This window comes from Pseudophryne corroboree, chromosome 4, assembly GCF_028390025.1.
Source record: "Pseudophryne corroboree isolate aPseCor3 chromosome 4, aPseCor3.hap2, whole genome shotgun sequence".
Taxonomy (NCBI): Eukaryota; Metazoa; Chordata; class Amphibia; order Anura; family Myobatrachidae; genus Pseudophryne; species Pseudophryne corroboree.
The window spans coordinates 53,162,795-53,179,851 of NC_086447.1; the positions used below are offsets into that span (position 1 = coordinate 53,162,795).

The window sequence follows — 17,057 nt, forward strand, 5'->3', positions numbered from 1 at the left end:
CACTGATCTTTCTGCTATGCCAGCACTGATCTTTCTGCTACACAAGCACTGACCTTCCTGCTATACCAACACTGAACTTCCTGCTATACCAACACTGCATTGAACTTCCTGCTACACCAGCACCAATTTTCCTGCTACACTAGCACTGATCTTCCTGCTACACCAACACTAAACTTCCTGCTACACCAACACTGCACCGATATTCCCTCTACAGCAGCACTGATCTTCGCGCTACATGAGCACCGATCTTCCCGCTACACCAGCACCAATCTTCCTGTTACACCAGCACTGATCTTCTTGCTCCACCAGCACCAATCTTCCTGCTACACCAACACTGATCTTCCTGCTACACCAGCACTGATCTTCCTGCTACATCAACACCGGTCTTCCTGCTACACCAGCACCGGTCTTCCTGCTACACCAGCACCGGTCTTCCTGCTACACCAGCACTGATCTTCCTTCTACACCAACACTGATCTTCCTGCTACATCAACACTGAACTTCCTGTTACACCAGCACCGATCTTCCTGTTACACCAACACTGTTCTGCCTGCTACGCCAGCACTGATCTTCCTGCCACACCAACAGTGATATTCCTGCCACACCAACAATGATCTTCCTGCTACACCAGCTCTGATCTTCCTGCTACACCAACACTGATATTCCTGCTACACCAACACTGATCTTCCAGCTACACCAGCTCTGATCTTCCTGCTATACCAGCACTGATCTTCCTGCTACACAAACACTGATCTTCCTGCTACACAAACACTGATATTCCTGCTACACCAGCACCGATCTTCCTGCTACACCAGCACTGATCTTCCTGCTACACCAGCTCTGATCTTCCTGCTACATCAGCACTGATCTTTCTACTATGCCAGCACTGATCTTTCTGCTACACAAGCACTGACCTTCCTGCTATACCAGCTCTGATCTTCCTGCTACATCAGCACTGATCTTTCTGCTATGCCAGCACTGATATTTCTGCTACACAAGCACTGACCTTCCTGCTATACCAACACTGAACTTCCTGCTATACCAACACTGCATTGAACTTCCTGCTACACCAGCACCAATTTTCCTGCTACACTAGCACTGATCTTCTAGCAACACCAGCACTGATCTTCCTGCTACACCAGCACCAGCCTTCCTGCTACACCAGCACTGGTCTTCCTGCTATACCAGCACTGGTCTTTCTGCTACACCAACACCGATCTTCCTGCTACACCAGCACCGATCTTGCTGCTACACAAGCACTGCTCTTCCTGCTACACCAGCATTGGATATTCCTGCTACACCAGCACTGGTCTTCCTGCTACACCAGCACTGCTCTTCCTGCTACACCAGCACTGGATATTCCTGCTATACCAGCACTGGTCTTCCTGCTACACCAGCACTGCTCTTCCTGCTACACCAGCACTGGATATTCCTGCTATACCAGCACTGATCTTCCTGCTACACCAGAACCAATCTTGCTGCTATACCAGCACTGCTGTTCCTGCTACACCAGCTCTGATCTTCCTGCTACACCAGCACTGGATATTTCTGCTACACCAGCACTGATCTTTCTGCTACATCAGCACTGGATATTCCTGCTACACCAGAACTGCTTAGTTAACAAAGGACAGTTACTTTTTAAGGGGCTTTATGGGGCTGTGAGAAGTTTTGAGCGAGTTCGGGCTGCCGTAATGTGTGGCTGTTGCTGCATTGACTTGCGGGTGTGAGAAACAGCACCCAATTGGATTGACCCCTAAGGGGGAGAGTCTGATGCCTCCAGAGTACCAGAGTGCTATGGTACTGAGATCCCACCCAGATGTTCATATTCCCAGTGCAAAGGAAGCTGATTACTGCTCATGCCAGACAATAATGGTTGTGCTAATTATTATTATTATCCTTTATTTACAAGGCGCCACATGGGTTCCGCAGCGCCCAATTACAGAGTATATAAACAAATAATCAAAATCAAATCTTGTGCTTATATCTGCTATACAGCTGCGGCCATCCCGGTGACGCGCATCATTGCAGGACGCCTCGACAGTCACAGTACACTTATAATTAACGGCCAGAGAATGCGCGTTTACAGCGCGACTTTAATCAACTTCAGTTTGAGATTTTAACACACACGTATGAGTTCTTGTAATGTTGTGTAACAGTGTAGCAGGGCGGATATCATAAAGGTATTTAATTCACCGGTTTCAAATGTAAATCTACACGAGAGAAAGCGCTTTGTAAGGATTCCATTGTCATATATATTCAATTCAAGTGGGTACTTTGCAGAATGAATGAATTCCCGGGTCTGCGGTCTATTGTACAGCTCCGCAGGGTACAGAGAACAGGTACTTTGTCTCGGAATGCCTTGTAGGATTCATATAGCAGACTTCATCAATATAGCGGCTTATTGGCTAATAATAGTCCTGGACATTAATCATCTGCCTAATCCGACAGGGTCTCTACGGGAACTGAGGGTCTCTTAGTAAAACGTTTAGATCAGCGCTGCGGCTTGCTGGTCTGCAACTAGGTCTCAAAGGCATTTGACGGAGCCTGCGGACATAAATATACTTGATAGTCTCACGGGACTCTGCGGCAATTCCCGTATCAGAAAGGGGCAGATTTATCAAACCTTGGAGAGATAAAGAACCAGCCAATCAGCTCCTGTCATGTCACATGATGTGTTGGAAAAATGACAGTTGGGAGCTGACTGGTTGGTACTTTATCTCTCTCCAAAAATGATACATCTTCCCCTTCATGCTTGCTTCCGGTTGTCTGCCGTTGCACTGTCATCAATCCCACCCGCTCATCATCATTTGCCCCCAGCCCTCCCCCTTCACACCTATCATGTCCACATAGTGCCAGAGGGGAGGGGATCCGCACAGGATCCTGTACACAGACCCTCTCCTCGTAAACTGCCCCTGTAATCACCACATAAAACTCCTCAGTGGGTCATCCGATAATCCACTTTTACAACACAGCAGGAATCTGTGGGGGAGAAAGGCCGGTCACAGCTGCATTAGCAGCCACGGCTGAGCCTGGCCCGTTGTACATTGTACAATGTCATTTTCCAGTGTGCTCACATCCGATATCTGTAACCACATGCAGAGTAGGGATCAGGTCAGGATCTCGGAGATCGTGATCCCGGCAGTTGAAACCCGACACTGATCGAAATGCCGGCGCCAGCATCCCGACAAAGCTCACCATCCAGGCACTGGAGTCCCGACCGCTGGGATCCTGAATGGACCAGGCCGACAGGCGGGGAGGGGGTTAGGTTTCGGCACCCCCCGGGGAGGTTAGGGTTAGGCTGCGGGGAGGGGCGTTAGGGTTAGACTGCGGGGAGGGGAGGTTAGGGTTAGGCTGTAGGGAGGGGGTTAGGGTTAGGCTGTGGGGAGGGGGTTAGGGTTAGGCTGCGGGGAGGGGGTTAGGGTTAGACTGTGGGGAGGGGGGTTAGGGTTAGGCTGCGGGGAGGGGGTTAGGGTTAGGCTGTGGGCAGGGGGTTAGGGTTAGACTGCGGGGAGGGGGTTAGGGTTAGGCTGTGGGGAGGGGGTTAGGGTTAGGCAGCAGGGTTGGGGGTTAGGCTTAGGCTGTGGGGAGGGTTAGGGTTAGGCTGCGGGGAGGGGGTTAGGGTTAGGCTGCGGAGAGGGAGTTAGGGTTAGGCTGTGGGGAGGCGGTTAGGGTTAGACTGCGGGGAGGGGGGTTAGGCTGCGGGGAGGGGGTTAGGGTCAGTCTGCAGGAAGGGGGTTAGGGTTAGGCTGCGGGGAGGGGGATAGGGTTAGGCTGCGGGGAGGGGTTTAGGGTTAGGCTGCAGGGAGGGAGGGTTAGGGTGCGGGAAGGGAGGGTGAGGGTTAGGCTGCAGGGTTGGGGGTTAGGGTTAGGCTGCGGGGAGGGTGGTTAGGGTGCGGGGAGGGAGGGTTAGGGATAGGCTGCAGGGAGGGGGTTAGGGTTAGGCTGCAGGGAGGGGGTTACGGTTAGGCTGCGGGGAGGGAGGTTAGGCTTAGGCTGCGGGGAGGGAGGTTAGGGTGCGGGGAGGGAGGGTTAGGCTGCGGGGAGGGAGGTTAGGGTTAGGCTGCGGGGGGAGGGGGGGTTAGGGTGCGGGGAGGGAGGGTTAGGCTGCGGGGAGGGAAGGTTAGGATGCGGGGAGGGGGTTAGGGTTGGAGGGGTGTGGTTCATAGGGTCGACCACACTTAGGTTGACAGTGTCTAGGTCGACCACTATTGGTCGATAGTAACTAAGTCGACACCCAAAATAGGTCAACACAAGCATTAGGTCGACATGACAAAAGGTCCAGATGAGGTTTTTCATGTTTTTTTGGTGTCGTTTTCTCCGTAATGTGACCGGGAACCCCAATTAGTGCATCGTGTCCCCTCGCATGGCTCGCTTCGCTCGCCATGCTTCGGGCAAGGTGTCTCACTCCGCTACCGCTGCGCTCGGCACAGGTTACCGTTCCCAATCGTCGTCCACGTGGATCGTTAAGTATGAAAAAGGTCAAAAAATGAAAATAATTGTGAAAAACTCATGTCGACGTTTTGTCATGTCGACCCAATGACCACGTCGACATAGAAACCCTGTCGACGTAATGCATGTCAACCAATAGTGGACGTCCTAATGATTGTCGACCTAGAGACCGGATACCCCCTTGGAGACGTGTCAGTTTCCCTTGCAGAGCTGTAGCAGCCGGTTACCCGCCGGCCTCTGCGCTGACCTTCCGTCACATGTCGGGGAAATGAGAATCCTTGTTATGGACTGCAAGCGGCAATGTAATATCCCTGCATTGATTTGCATTTAATTGAAATAACTTGCTCTTTGCACATCCAATCATCTGAAACACGGCTTTATATTAGCTAATTAGCTCTGATTCCTCACATTATCGGAGCGCGTTTCCTTCCTATCTATGCCTGACGATGGCTGCAGCGTTATGGAAGTCTTTTCCAATAACAGTGAGTTATGATTACAGGTGGGTCAGTGAGGGGCCTGTGGTAACTCGGGATGGCAGAGAGATGTCCTTTTGGGTGTGCACAAATACAGTAGACGCATGTACACTTACAGCCTGATTCTGAGTCATGCTGTTACCGCGCACTAAGCGATAAGTACTGTATGTATGTGTATATATACAGTATGTGTGTATGTGTGTGCGATAGATAGATAGATAGATAGATAGATAGATAGATAGATAGATAGATAGATAGATAGATAGATAGATACTGTAGGTAGATAGATACTGTAGATAGATAGATAGATAGATAGATAGATAGATAGATAGATAGATAGATAGATAGAAATACCAAGCTATTTTATTACATTTATCTCGAAGGACCATGATTAACTTGCAACTGCAAATCCTTACTCTGATCTACGTGCCCTTTAGTGTAAAGGAAAATAAATCCCTATTGGCTCAATTGGTTTAATGAGTACTTAATAATCACTATGCAGCTGTAATGCGCTGCAGAATATGTATGTGCTATATAAATAACTGGTAATAAATAATAATAAATAAACTGTATATGGATTGTCAGTCCCCTAAAGATACACAAGAGATGCTGTATAGGGATACAGCGTTGGTCTATCTGTACTTCAAGCATATATATAATTAATAGAAAAAGAAAGAAAACACATTTACTATGTGAAACGAGCAGGTAGTTCAGTGTTAACAATGTAATAAAGGGCCCAATTTAGACCTGTCGCTCCTTTGCGTTTTTTGCAGAGGTCTGCGATCAGATAGCCACCGCCCATAAAGTGTGAAAAAGCTCTGCCCATGTGAATCCTCTTTCTGCAATTCTCGGGGTATTTTTCATGAAAAAAACACAAATGGGCCAGTGCCAGGTACCCACCCCTCCGATGACAACTTACCTGCAGCCAGGACTGGTGATCCAGGAGGACAGCTGGTCCTCTGTTCCTGTGCCACACTGTGTTCCCTGGTGCTGTGAATTGAGATGCTGCTTCGCTGCTTCACAGCAGGAGCACAGCGATCTGATGACCCGCTGTCCTCATCGGATCACCGGTCCCTGATAAACCTTTTTTCTACACTTTTTGTATTTTTTATTATTCACACAGTGATCTTGCCTGATCACAGGGGCCAGATCCGAGCACAGCCTTCACCGCCATCAGGGAGGAAAGGCTGTGCAGTAGTCGGGGAACCGGAGGGAAACCTGGATAGTGCTGTCTCAAGATAGCGTTATTATCACAGGGCTCCCACCTGTATTTTTTTTACAGTTTTGTTTTAGTAAATTTGGGCAGATGGCATTTCTCATTACAAGTATGAGAAATGTGACGTGCAATGCAAACTTAAGGGCTTGGAGGAGAATTTGGTCATTTGGTACATTCACATTATTTTAGTAAAAATGATTTTGATAAATAAAGCAACAATATCATTAGTTTGCACTTAACACCAAATATTCAGAATGTTCTTTAATAAACACAGTGGCACGGTAATTATGTTAGCGTATTAGCATAGTTCAGAATCCTAATAAGGTCCACTAATTAGCGCGGTCCACCCATAGGAGCAATGGACCTAATTCAGAGCTGATTGCTCCGCTGCAAATTTGCAGAGTTCTGCGATCAGATAGCCGCCGCCCAGGGAGAGTGAAAACCCGCCCAGTGCAAGTGTGCAAATGCATGCGTACGCCGTGTGAAAACTTCACCAGACAGCGGACATCTGCAAATCAGAGAATCAGGTCTGAATCGGGCCCAATAAGAGGTGTGCTTACAGTAGTTATCAGGGACAGATATCCAGGCTCTGGTGTGGTACTTGGGTTGGCACGCTGGTGCGTATCGAAATTTGTGTTGCAGCTACAAGCTTTACATACTGTATATTTTGAGCATTGTTGTGGATTTAATACTAATTGTGGCCAACAGTTTCTGACGCGTTTCGTCAACTTTCTTAAATGCTTGGGATCAGTATATCTTCCAATCAGCCGTTAACACTCTATTTGGGTTCACACGGATATACGGACAGAAATATACTAGAATAGACTTCCCCAGGTGCGTGTTTTACTTTCAGGCGATAGGTCATACATGTGTCCTCTGGAATTCACACAAAAGTGTTCGCTACCCTATGGGTCAGTGAACATTTTTGTGTGAGGTCATGTTGCCATATAGAGCTGCACTGATCCACAAGGGCCAATGGATTTGCGCACAATAGAACTCCCCCCTATGTGCGTCCCTGCAAGCGTGCTGCTGTAAATCTGTGTTTATGCATGCACAAATGCACACTGAAGTTGCTGGGTAGTAATGAATTTAGGGTGAGAAGAAATTAGACTGCAGGGTACTGGGGAAGAAATTAATAACCTGTGTCCCATTCACTGACTGGAGCGGGGAGCATGAATGGACCTGGGGCAGACATGAATTAAATTTAGGCCGTTAGAAGACGCTCACAACCATGAAAAGAGGCTGCAATAAGAAGTTATTTTTGGAGAGCAATTTATTTGGGGTCTCTTGCCAGGACTCGGGTTCTAATAAAAGCCTGTACTGGGTCTGATTACAAGGTAAAGTGATAGTTAACTCTATAATGTCTCACATTAATACTACCAGCACCAATCTAGATCTGTACATGCAAACACACCAGGCAAACACAGGATTTGCAAGGATGGGAATTTATGAGGGTGCTAAAACTCACCAGTTACATTACATACAGTAGTAGTACTCTGTTTGCCTTCTCTTCCCCTCAGGTCTTAATCTTTATTACCTTACTGCAGCAAGCCCAGATTCAGCAGAGAGTGTTGGGAGAGGTGCTATAATAACGGTATATGGGGGGAGATGTATCAAATAGGTGGTGCCCACAGGAACCTGTGAGCTTCTACCTATCATTTTATAGAAAGTACTTGATAAATGATAGCTAGAAGCTGATTGGTTGGCATAGGTATCTTCTCTACAGTGACAAACGCAGGATTTGCATGGGGGGGTTTCCAGAACTGGGTGGAGACAAGCATGGGGGTGGGGACTGAGGTGCTGGGTCCGTAAAACTAGTGTGTGTCTGTATATATATATATATATACACACTTGTATATATACATAGCATATTAAGCATGCATATATATATATATATATACATACACGTATATATACACATCTATATAGATCATATGTGTGTGTGTGTGTGTGTGTGTGTGTGTGTGTGTGTGTTTATATGTATGTATATATGTATGCACATGGATATATATGTACTATAATTAAAATAAAGTAAACTTTAATTAAGCACTTACAAGTGCCACCAGGAAGACAGCAGGCTGCAGAGGACGCTAGCCAGCCATTAATAATACTCATGCAGCAAAAAAAAAAAAAATATATATATATATATATATTTTTTTTTGTGGATGGGGAATTTCTGGGTGCTCGGAAACCCCCCCTGCGTGCGCCACTGCTCTACTTGTTCTCCTCCGAAGTCTATAACTAGACTGCACAGAAGGGTTACATAAAAGTGCTTCCATGTATTTTCCCCATTTAAACAAACTACATACTGTATTTAAGGCTGCCGTCCCTTTAATAATTCCCAATAACTTTTTATGCTATTTTAAAAAAAAAGTATTTAGCTTCCGGCATTTTTCTCAGCAGTCAATTTATTTTATCCCATTAAGACGCCACTTTCAGCTGTGTTCCGCGTGTTGATGGACACAAATCGCTTCACGGCTGAGAAATGGAAACATTTAAATTGCACTCTCCAGAATGTTACTTATGTATATACCGTAGCTGCCTTTCAACACGTTACAGTGTTTGAGAGAGAGTGAAAAGCACTAAAATAAAATACTTTTTATTATAAAGAGAAGAAACTGAGTCCTCAGACAATACTTCTGGGCAGGAAACACAAGGGAGGAAGATGAAATGTGACATACAGTAAGGACGGGAAAGTACAGTGACTACAAGCTGGATACAATGCATTGCACATGACCAGTAGCCATCGGATGACAACGAGGGTCATTCAGACCCAGCTGCTGATGTGGGCCGCAGCGCAGTTTGCCGATGGCGGCAAACTGCACAGCGGCTGCGGGGACACACACATTGCGGTCGCATCCCCATTGCGGGGCATTTGTGGGCCGGTGATACAGCGTTGGGACCGTTTTCTGGGGAGGCTGCGTGACCGCCTCACAGAACAGCCAGGCTGCGCTGCCAGGGGTCAACCTTAGTTCCGATGCGTCCGCAGTTAGATGCTGGGCTGCCTTGTCCTGTGCTGGGCGGCCCCCAGCATGTGCAGAGATGAACACAGATCTGGCTGCGTGTGCAGCCATCTGCGTTCATCTCTGAATAACTTCCCAATGTCCGGGCTCATACACTGAGGGGGATGTGGTCAAAATCCAGGACAGCGGAATCCTGGCGGTCAGAATCCTGATGGTAAGTAGTGGGGTTAGGGCAAGTGTTAGCTTCAGGGTTAGGCACTAGGGGGATAGGGGGAGTGTTAGGGTTAGGTTGCAGGGGTGGGGGAGTCTAGGGTTAAGCTGTAGGAAAGGATGGTTAGGGTTAGGTTGCAGGAGTGCGGGAGGTTAGGGTTAGGTTGCAGGGGTGGGGGAGGTTAGGGTTAGGTTGCAGGGGTGGGGGAGGTTAGGGTTAGATTGCAGGGGTGGGGGAGGTTAGGGTTAGGTTGCAGGGGTGGAGGAGGCTAGGGTTAGGTTGCAGGGGTGGGGGAGGTTAGGGTTAGGTTGCAGGGGTGGAGGAGGCTAGGGTGGTGGGGATGGTTAGGCTGCAGGAGAAGTTGTTTGGGTTAGGCACTAGACAGAAGTTTAGGGTTAGACTGTGAGAGTGTAGGGTTAGGCTGTAGGAGGGAACGGTTAGGGTTAGGCTGTTGGAGGGGAGGGTTAGGCTGCAGGAGGGGACGATTAGAGTTAGGCTGTAAGAGGGGTTGGTTTGAGTTAGGCACAAACGGGATGGGGGAGGGTTAGTGTTATGCTGCAGGGGTGGGGGAGGTTAGGGTTAGGTTGCAAGGGTGGGGGAGGCTAGGGTTAAGGGGTGGTATTCATGTGACCGCCGGTCAGCTGACCAACAGTCACATGACCTCCTCCACCATCCCGACGGCTCGCTATCTCGACGGTTGGCATGCCGACCAACAGGGAATATTTTTACTCGTGGGTCTCCACGACACCCATAGAGTGGGAATAGAACCCGTGGCGACCGCAGGTCACCACCGAGCCCGCAAGGGGCTTGCTGCACTCGCCCCTCCCCGCCGGGATCCCAGCGTCGGTATGCTGCCGGGATCCCGGCGTCGGTAAGCTGACCGTCGGTCTCCTGACCGCCGGTCAGCCGTACTACACCCAGGGTTAAGCTGTAGGAAGGGACGGTTAGGGTTAGTTTGCAGGCGTGCGGGAGGCTAGGGTTAGGTTGCAGGGGTGAGGGTGGTTTGGGTTAGGTTGCAGGGGTGGGGGGGGTCTAGGGTTAAGCTGTAGGAAGGAAAGGTTAGGGTTTAGTTGCAGGGGTGGGGGAGCCTAGGGTTAAGCTGTAGGAAAGGACGGTTAGGGTTAGGTTGCAGGAGTGCGGGAGGTTAGGGTTAGGTTGCAGAGGTGGGGGAGGTTAGGGTTAGGTTGCAGGGGTGGGGGAGGTTAGGGTTAGATTGCATGGGTGGGGGAGGTTAGGGTTAGGTTGCAGGGGTGGAGGACGTTAGGGTTAGGTTGCAGGGGTGGAGGAGGTTAGGGTTAGGTTGCAGGGGTGGAGGAGGCTAGGGCTAAGCTGTAGGAAACAAGGGTTAGGGTTAGGCTGCAGGGGTGCGGGAGGTTAGGGGTAGGTTGCAGGGGTGGGGGATGCTAGGGTTAAGCTGTAGGAAGGGACGGTTAGGGTTAGGCTGCAGGGGTGGGGGAGGTTAGGGTCATGCTGCGGGTGGGGATGGTTAGGCTGCAGGAGAAGTTGTTTGGGTTAGGCACTAGACAGAAGTTTAGGGTTAGACTGTGAGAGTGTAGGGTTAGGCTGTAGGAGGGAACGGTTAGGGTTAGGCTGCAGGAGGGGACGATTAGAGTTAGGCTGTAAGAGGGGTTGGTTTGAGTTAGGCACAAACGGGATGGGGGAGGGTTAGTGTTATGCTGCAGGGGTGGGGGAGGTTAGGGTTAGGTTGCAGGGGTGGGGGAGGCTAGGGTTAAGGGGTGGTATTCATGTGACCGCCGGTCAGCTGACCGACAGTCACATGACCTCCTCCACCATCCCGACGGCTCGCTATCTCGACGGTTGGCATGCCGACCAACAGGGAATATTTCCACTCGTGGGTCTCCACGACACCCATAGAGTGGGAATAGAACCCGTGGCGACCGCAGGTCACCACCGAGCCCGCAAGGGGCTTGCTGCACTCGCCCCTCCCCGCCGGGATCCCAGCGTCGGTATGCTGCCGGGATCCCGGCGTCGGTATGCTGCCGGGATCCCGGCGTCGGTAAGCTGACCGGCGGTCTCCTGACCGCCGGTCAGCCGTACTACACCCAGGGTTAAGCTGTAGGAAGGGACGGTTAGGGTTAGTTTGCAGGCGTGCGGGAGGCTAGGGTTAGGTTGCAGGGGTGAGGGTGGTTTGGGTTAGGTTGCAGGGGTGGGGGGGTCTAGGGTTAAGCTGTAGGAAGGAAAGGTTAGGGTTTAGTTGCAGGGGTGAGGGAGCCTAGGGTTAAGCTGTAGGAAAGGACGGTTAGGGTTAGGTTGCAGGGGTGGGGGAGGTTAGGGTTAGGTTGCAGGGGTGGGGGAGTCTAGGGTTAAGCTGTATGAAAGGACGGTTAGGGTTAGGTTGCAGGGGTGGGGGAGGTTAGGGTTAGGTTGCAGGGATGGGGGAGGTTAGGGTTAGGTTGCAGGGGTGGGGGAGGTTAGGGTTAGGTTGCAGGGGTGGGGGAGGTTAGGGTTAGGTTGCAGGGGTGGGGGAGGTCAGGGTTAGGTTGCAGGGGTGGGGGAGGTTATGGTTAGGTTGCAGGGGTGGGGGAGGCTAGGGTTAAGCTGTAGGAAGGGATGGTTAGGGTTAGGTTGCAGGGGTGGGGGAGGTTAGGGTTAGGTTGCAGGGGTGGGGGAGGCTAGGGTTAAGCTGTAAGAAGGGATGGTTAGGGTTAGGTTGCAGGGGTGGGGGAGGTTAGGGTTAGGTTGCAGGGGTGGGGGAGGTTAGGGTTAGGTTGCAGGGGTGGGGGAGGTTAGGGTTAGGTTGCAGGGGTGGGGGAGGTTATGGTTAGGTTGCAGGGGTGGGGGAGGTTATGGTTAGGTTGCAGGGGTGGGGGAGGTTATGGTTAGGTTGCAGGGGTGGGGGAGGCTAGGATTAAGCTGTAGGAAGTTAGGGTTAGGTTGCAGGGGTGGGGGAGGCTAGGATTAAGCTGTAGGAAGGGATGGTTAGGGTTAGGTTTCAGGGGTGGGGGAGGTTAGGGTTAGGTTGCAGGGGTGGGGGACGTTAGGGTTAGGTTGCAGGGGTGGGGGAGGTTAGGGTTAGGTTGCAGGGGTGGGGGAAGTTAGGGTTAGGTTGCAGGGGTGGGGGAGGTTAGGGTTAGGTTGCAGGGGTGGGGGAGGTTAGGGTTAGGTTGCAGGGGTGGGGGAGGTTAGAGTTAAATTGCAGGGGTGGGGGAGGTTAGGGTTAGGTTGCAGGGGTGGGGGAGGTTAGGGTTAGGTTACAGGGGTGGGGGAGGTTAGGGTTAGGTTACAGGGGTGGGGGGGGGGTTAGTGTTAGGTTGCAGGTGTGGAGGAGGCTAGGATTAAGCTGTAGGAAGGGATGGTTAGGGTTAGGCACTAGTGGAGGGTTAGGCTGCGGGTTGGGGGAGGGTTAGGGTTAGGCTTCGGGATGGCTGGGTTAGGGGCAAGGGTAGGGTTAGGGGTAAAATGCTTACTGGGATCTGTCGGCATTCTGCGTGTCGAGATTCCACTGTCAGGATCCGGACTATTAGTATTCCCATACCATCCCCGGAGAGGTGCTGAGAAAAAAGCCTTTGACAGTATAGACAGAACCCTGTCCTCTGCGCTCACGTTAACTACCAGGACTACCAAAAAGGCGTACTTCCAGAATATGCACTAAGGGGCTGATTCAGGGTCACACGCGATGCCGGCATTTACATAAAGTCGCGTTTTATTCTGAGTGCTCATGAGCCCAATGGCCAGTCTCTGAGGCGGACGCAGTGGCGATGTGGCCGATGCTTTAAGAGTGCGCACTCATCTGTGTCGCTCTCAGACGGTGAAATTACACCTGCCATAGGATAGGTGCCATCTTTAATGTTACGACGATGGAGAATCTTAGTACGCGCCGCAACAGAATAGCGCCACTGTCTGTAGGCTGAGAATCGATTGCGACATCTGCATAAAGACACTGACGCTGTTGCAGGGAAAATGCAGTCGCGGTTGCGACTTAGTCCGCCACTGATTGAGGCCCTGTGATAATAACGCTATATTGAAATAGTGTTATCAGGGCTTTCCTCCGGTTCTCGAAGGCTGTGCTTGGATCTGGTTCCTGTGATGGGTTCAGTATGATTTACCGACGGACACAATACCGACAGTCATAATCCCGACAGCCATTGACCTACAGTCAAAATACCGACACAGGCAAAATACCAACATTCTCTCTGCCGACATGTTCAAAATGTCGACATACACAGAATACCGCTGTTTGAAATGCCGACATGCCAAAATACCGACATGAGTTTATTTTTTGGGGGGATGTCAGTGTCGACATAGGTCGACATGGACACCGTCTAAGTGTTCCGCGTCCGCTCACATGGCTCGCTGCGCTCTCCAATGCTTCGGGCACGGTGCCTCGCGCTTTATATACCCCCTCCAGGTCCACTGGGATTGTAAAGTATGAACAAGTCTGTTTTGGGGCAAACATTCCTTAATAACACATGTCGGCATTTTGGCATGTTGGCATTTCAACTGCTGGTATTCTGACTATGCCGACATTTTGAACATGTCGGCATAATGAATGTCGGTATTTTGATCGTGTCGGTATGTTGACTGTCAGTCAACGGCTGTCGGGACTATGACCGTCGGTATTGTGTCCGTCGGTAAATCAACTGCTACCCCCTTTGATCAGCCATGTGTGTCTGGTGGACACTCAGGCTGATGACTGTGTTTAAAAAAAATTAAAAATAAAAAAAGTTCGGAAAAAAATAAAAAATAAAAGTGGTACTCCCGCTATGTTCCGGAGACCAGTTTGGCTACTGCGCAGCCATTTTGGCTGCGATTTTCGCCGCAAGAAGGGTGAGTATTAGAAATGGGTGCAGTGTGTGCAGTCTGCCCCCCCCGGACCCAGGGTCCCGTGTGCACCCATTATAGAAACACCAATGCCACTAGATCAGTACATAGAAGACAGATAACTGACCAGTGATTGGTACCGTCACTATAGGAATGTTTTTGTTTGTTGAACTATATATTATAATCTTCTTTTATTTCCCTGCAGTTGGTAAACTGTACTATAACAACTAGCAAGCTGCCTACCTCAGTAACGCTACACCTGAGCGCAGTGTAGGCGATTCGAGACGTGGTGTCTGACATTACACAGCTCATTTGTTCCCATGATGACAATAATTACAGCATTGATCTTTCTCATGTTGCAGGGCCATTACACAGATCGGCAGACAAGGTTACGTTTTGCTGACCCAGCTGACAGTATAACGTCTGGGCTTTCACACAACAAACCGCTGCACAAAATAATACCTAGCGGCTGATTCTGGGTCTTCTGCCGCAGTCACGTCTGTGTCTTATGCTGCGTAGCGACCGGTGTTTACTCCAACATCAGAACGCATGCCCTGAGCCCAGATTCTGTGTACACACTGGAATGACTGTAATAAAGGACGGAAGACCTTGTTCCATCCTCCACTAGCATAAACAAGGTCGCTTTGACACATCCAACCTAGCGTCCGTTGCTAGCGACTGCGGGAACACGCAAATCCCCTGTACACCCTGAGTGATGTGGGCAATTTATCGCTCCGAAACGGCAAATCGTCCCGACATCACTCCCGGGTGTACCCGGCTGTAAGCTAATGGCGATTTTCTTAATACGGAGATGCGACGCATTTTCCTCTCTGTGTGGGGCAGATGTACTAAGCCCTGTCATTTTTCAAACACAGCCTGCATCATGGCAATTAGGAGCCACTTTATCTCTCTCCAGTCTTTGATAGGTCTGCCCCTTGGTTTGCTAACAGAATTCCCTAGGACGTGAATGGGATATCTCCAGTGACCACAGGGAATCACTTTATTGCTTTGGAAGTGCTGGATTAACAACAGGATGGCAAGGGGTGATCTCCCAGGGGCCCCCACACACAAGGGGGACCCACATGGGGGCCCAAATGTATTAAGCCTTAACAAAAGATAAAGTTGAGGTGGATAAAGAGTGGTAAAGTACCAGCCAATCAGCTCCTAACTGTCATTTTCAAACACAGCCTGTAACATGGCAGTTAGGAAGCTGATTGGCTGCTACTTTATCACTCTTTATCCGTCTCAACTTTATCTCTTGTTAAAGATTAATACATTTGGGCCCTAGTTACATACTGTACCAGCGTGGGTGCACTGTGGCATAATGTGAACTAGGGGCACTTCCCGGAGGCTGGGAGCACTGTCCAAGTTTCGGGAGCCTCCTGGCCGTTCCGGCAGAGTAGGCAATTATGATTCTGTTTTGGAGCAGTTTGAATAATTAATAGTTCAGTTATTCCTCATTGGTACTAAGCCTTGGAGAGAGATAAAGTACCGGCCAATCAGCTCCTAGCTGCCATGTTACAGGCTGTTTTTGAAAAATGACAGTTGGGTGCTGATTAGTTAGTGCTTTATCTCCATCCACTTTACCTCTCTCCAAGGCTTGGTACATAGACCCCATATATAGACCTCTAATTCTAAAAGTACCAGTATAGTCCTTCAGTTACTGTATGTGGAAACAATTAGTATAATATAATATAATGGTTATATTGAACTTGTCTGTATAACTGTTATATATCGCTTATGTATTACCAGGTTTGCATTGTGGAGTGTGAAGGAAAAATCTACTCAAGTTCAATGTGGGCTGTATGCAAAACAGTTCTCATAAAGTCGTCTATACAACTCAGCATGGACAGTTTCGAGGAAGACTTTAAACCTTTCGACGTTGAAGACACCCAACTCTCCACCAACTTCAAGCGTCTGAGGGATCTCACACAATTGGTTGACTTAAGCAAAATTAAGGATGAGAAAAGACTGTCTAAAATCAGTAGCCTGATCCGTGAAGAAGGAGAAGAAGATGCTAGCATTGACGGAGGAGAAACTACTCTTGGGATGACCACTGGGCCCGATGAAATGATTGATTTTCAAGACCCCACAAATGCCATGTCGAAACGTTTTGGGGGGTTTGTAAAAGGAAAATACAGCTACCGGAAATTCATGGGTCCATCAAAAGACCTCCAGAAGCGTTATGGGGGCTTCATCGGGGTTCGAAAATCAGCCAGGAAATGGAACAATCAGAAAAGATTTAGTGAGTTTCTCCGGCAATACTTGGGCATGTCTACACGTTCCGCAGAGTACGACAGTTTCACCAATGACATGAATGACATGAATGAGCAGAATAAAATATAAGACTATTGTTTCTTGATGCACATAGTTATTTGATTCGGAACTAGGAAGGCAGAAAGTCAACCTCCACCTCAGAGTATACTTTAGGACTTTCTCACAAATGTCATTGATCTGTTGGCCCATGACTAGTGGACATACTCTGTACTGCTCGATTCATAAACTGATGTCGATAGCATCTCAGTGAATATTTGACCCAACGGGGAGAGAGTTCAAGGTGGCGTCTAGAGAGGAAATATTCTGCTACCTTAATTTCTTGTCCAATATTTCTGTTGCTTTAATTTAGCACTATACTTATTTATGTAAATATATAGCATGTAATAGGTTTTACGTTGTCACTTGGCACCTAAATGACAGTCTTAATTGGGCTTTCTTTAATTAAACATTCACTTTTTCGCATGATTGCATACTCCTAGTAGAACTATGTGAAGAAATAATAACTGACCAATTGTAAAGAGTGAAGAAGTGAACACATGGATAAGTTTCCCATACCAACCAATCTGCTCCTACTTATCATTGTTTGAGAATGTACTCGATCAGGGCTAGCTGCAAGCTGATTGTGATTGGTCAACTTTACAACTATTTAGGAGGTTTTATACAGTTCCCCCTAGGTGTTGATCCTC

General features: G+C 49.1%; 1 protein-coding gene across 1 annotated transcript in view; it reads left to right on the plus strand.

Moving 5' to 3' along the window:
- Positions 1 to 16,836, plus strand: part of PNOC (prepronociceptin) — a 135,201-nt gene extending 118,365 nt beyond the window's left edge. The window contains exon 3 of the mRNA XM_063915042.1: positions 15,847 to 16,836. Within this exon, the coding sequence (XP_063771112.1) occupies positions 15,847 to 16,440 (594 nt within the window). The 3' untranslated portion in view covers positions 16,441 to 16,836. The remainder of the gene's footprint in view (positions 1 to 15,846) is intronic.
- Positions 16,837 to 17,057: the final 221 nt, after the last annotated feature.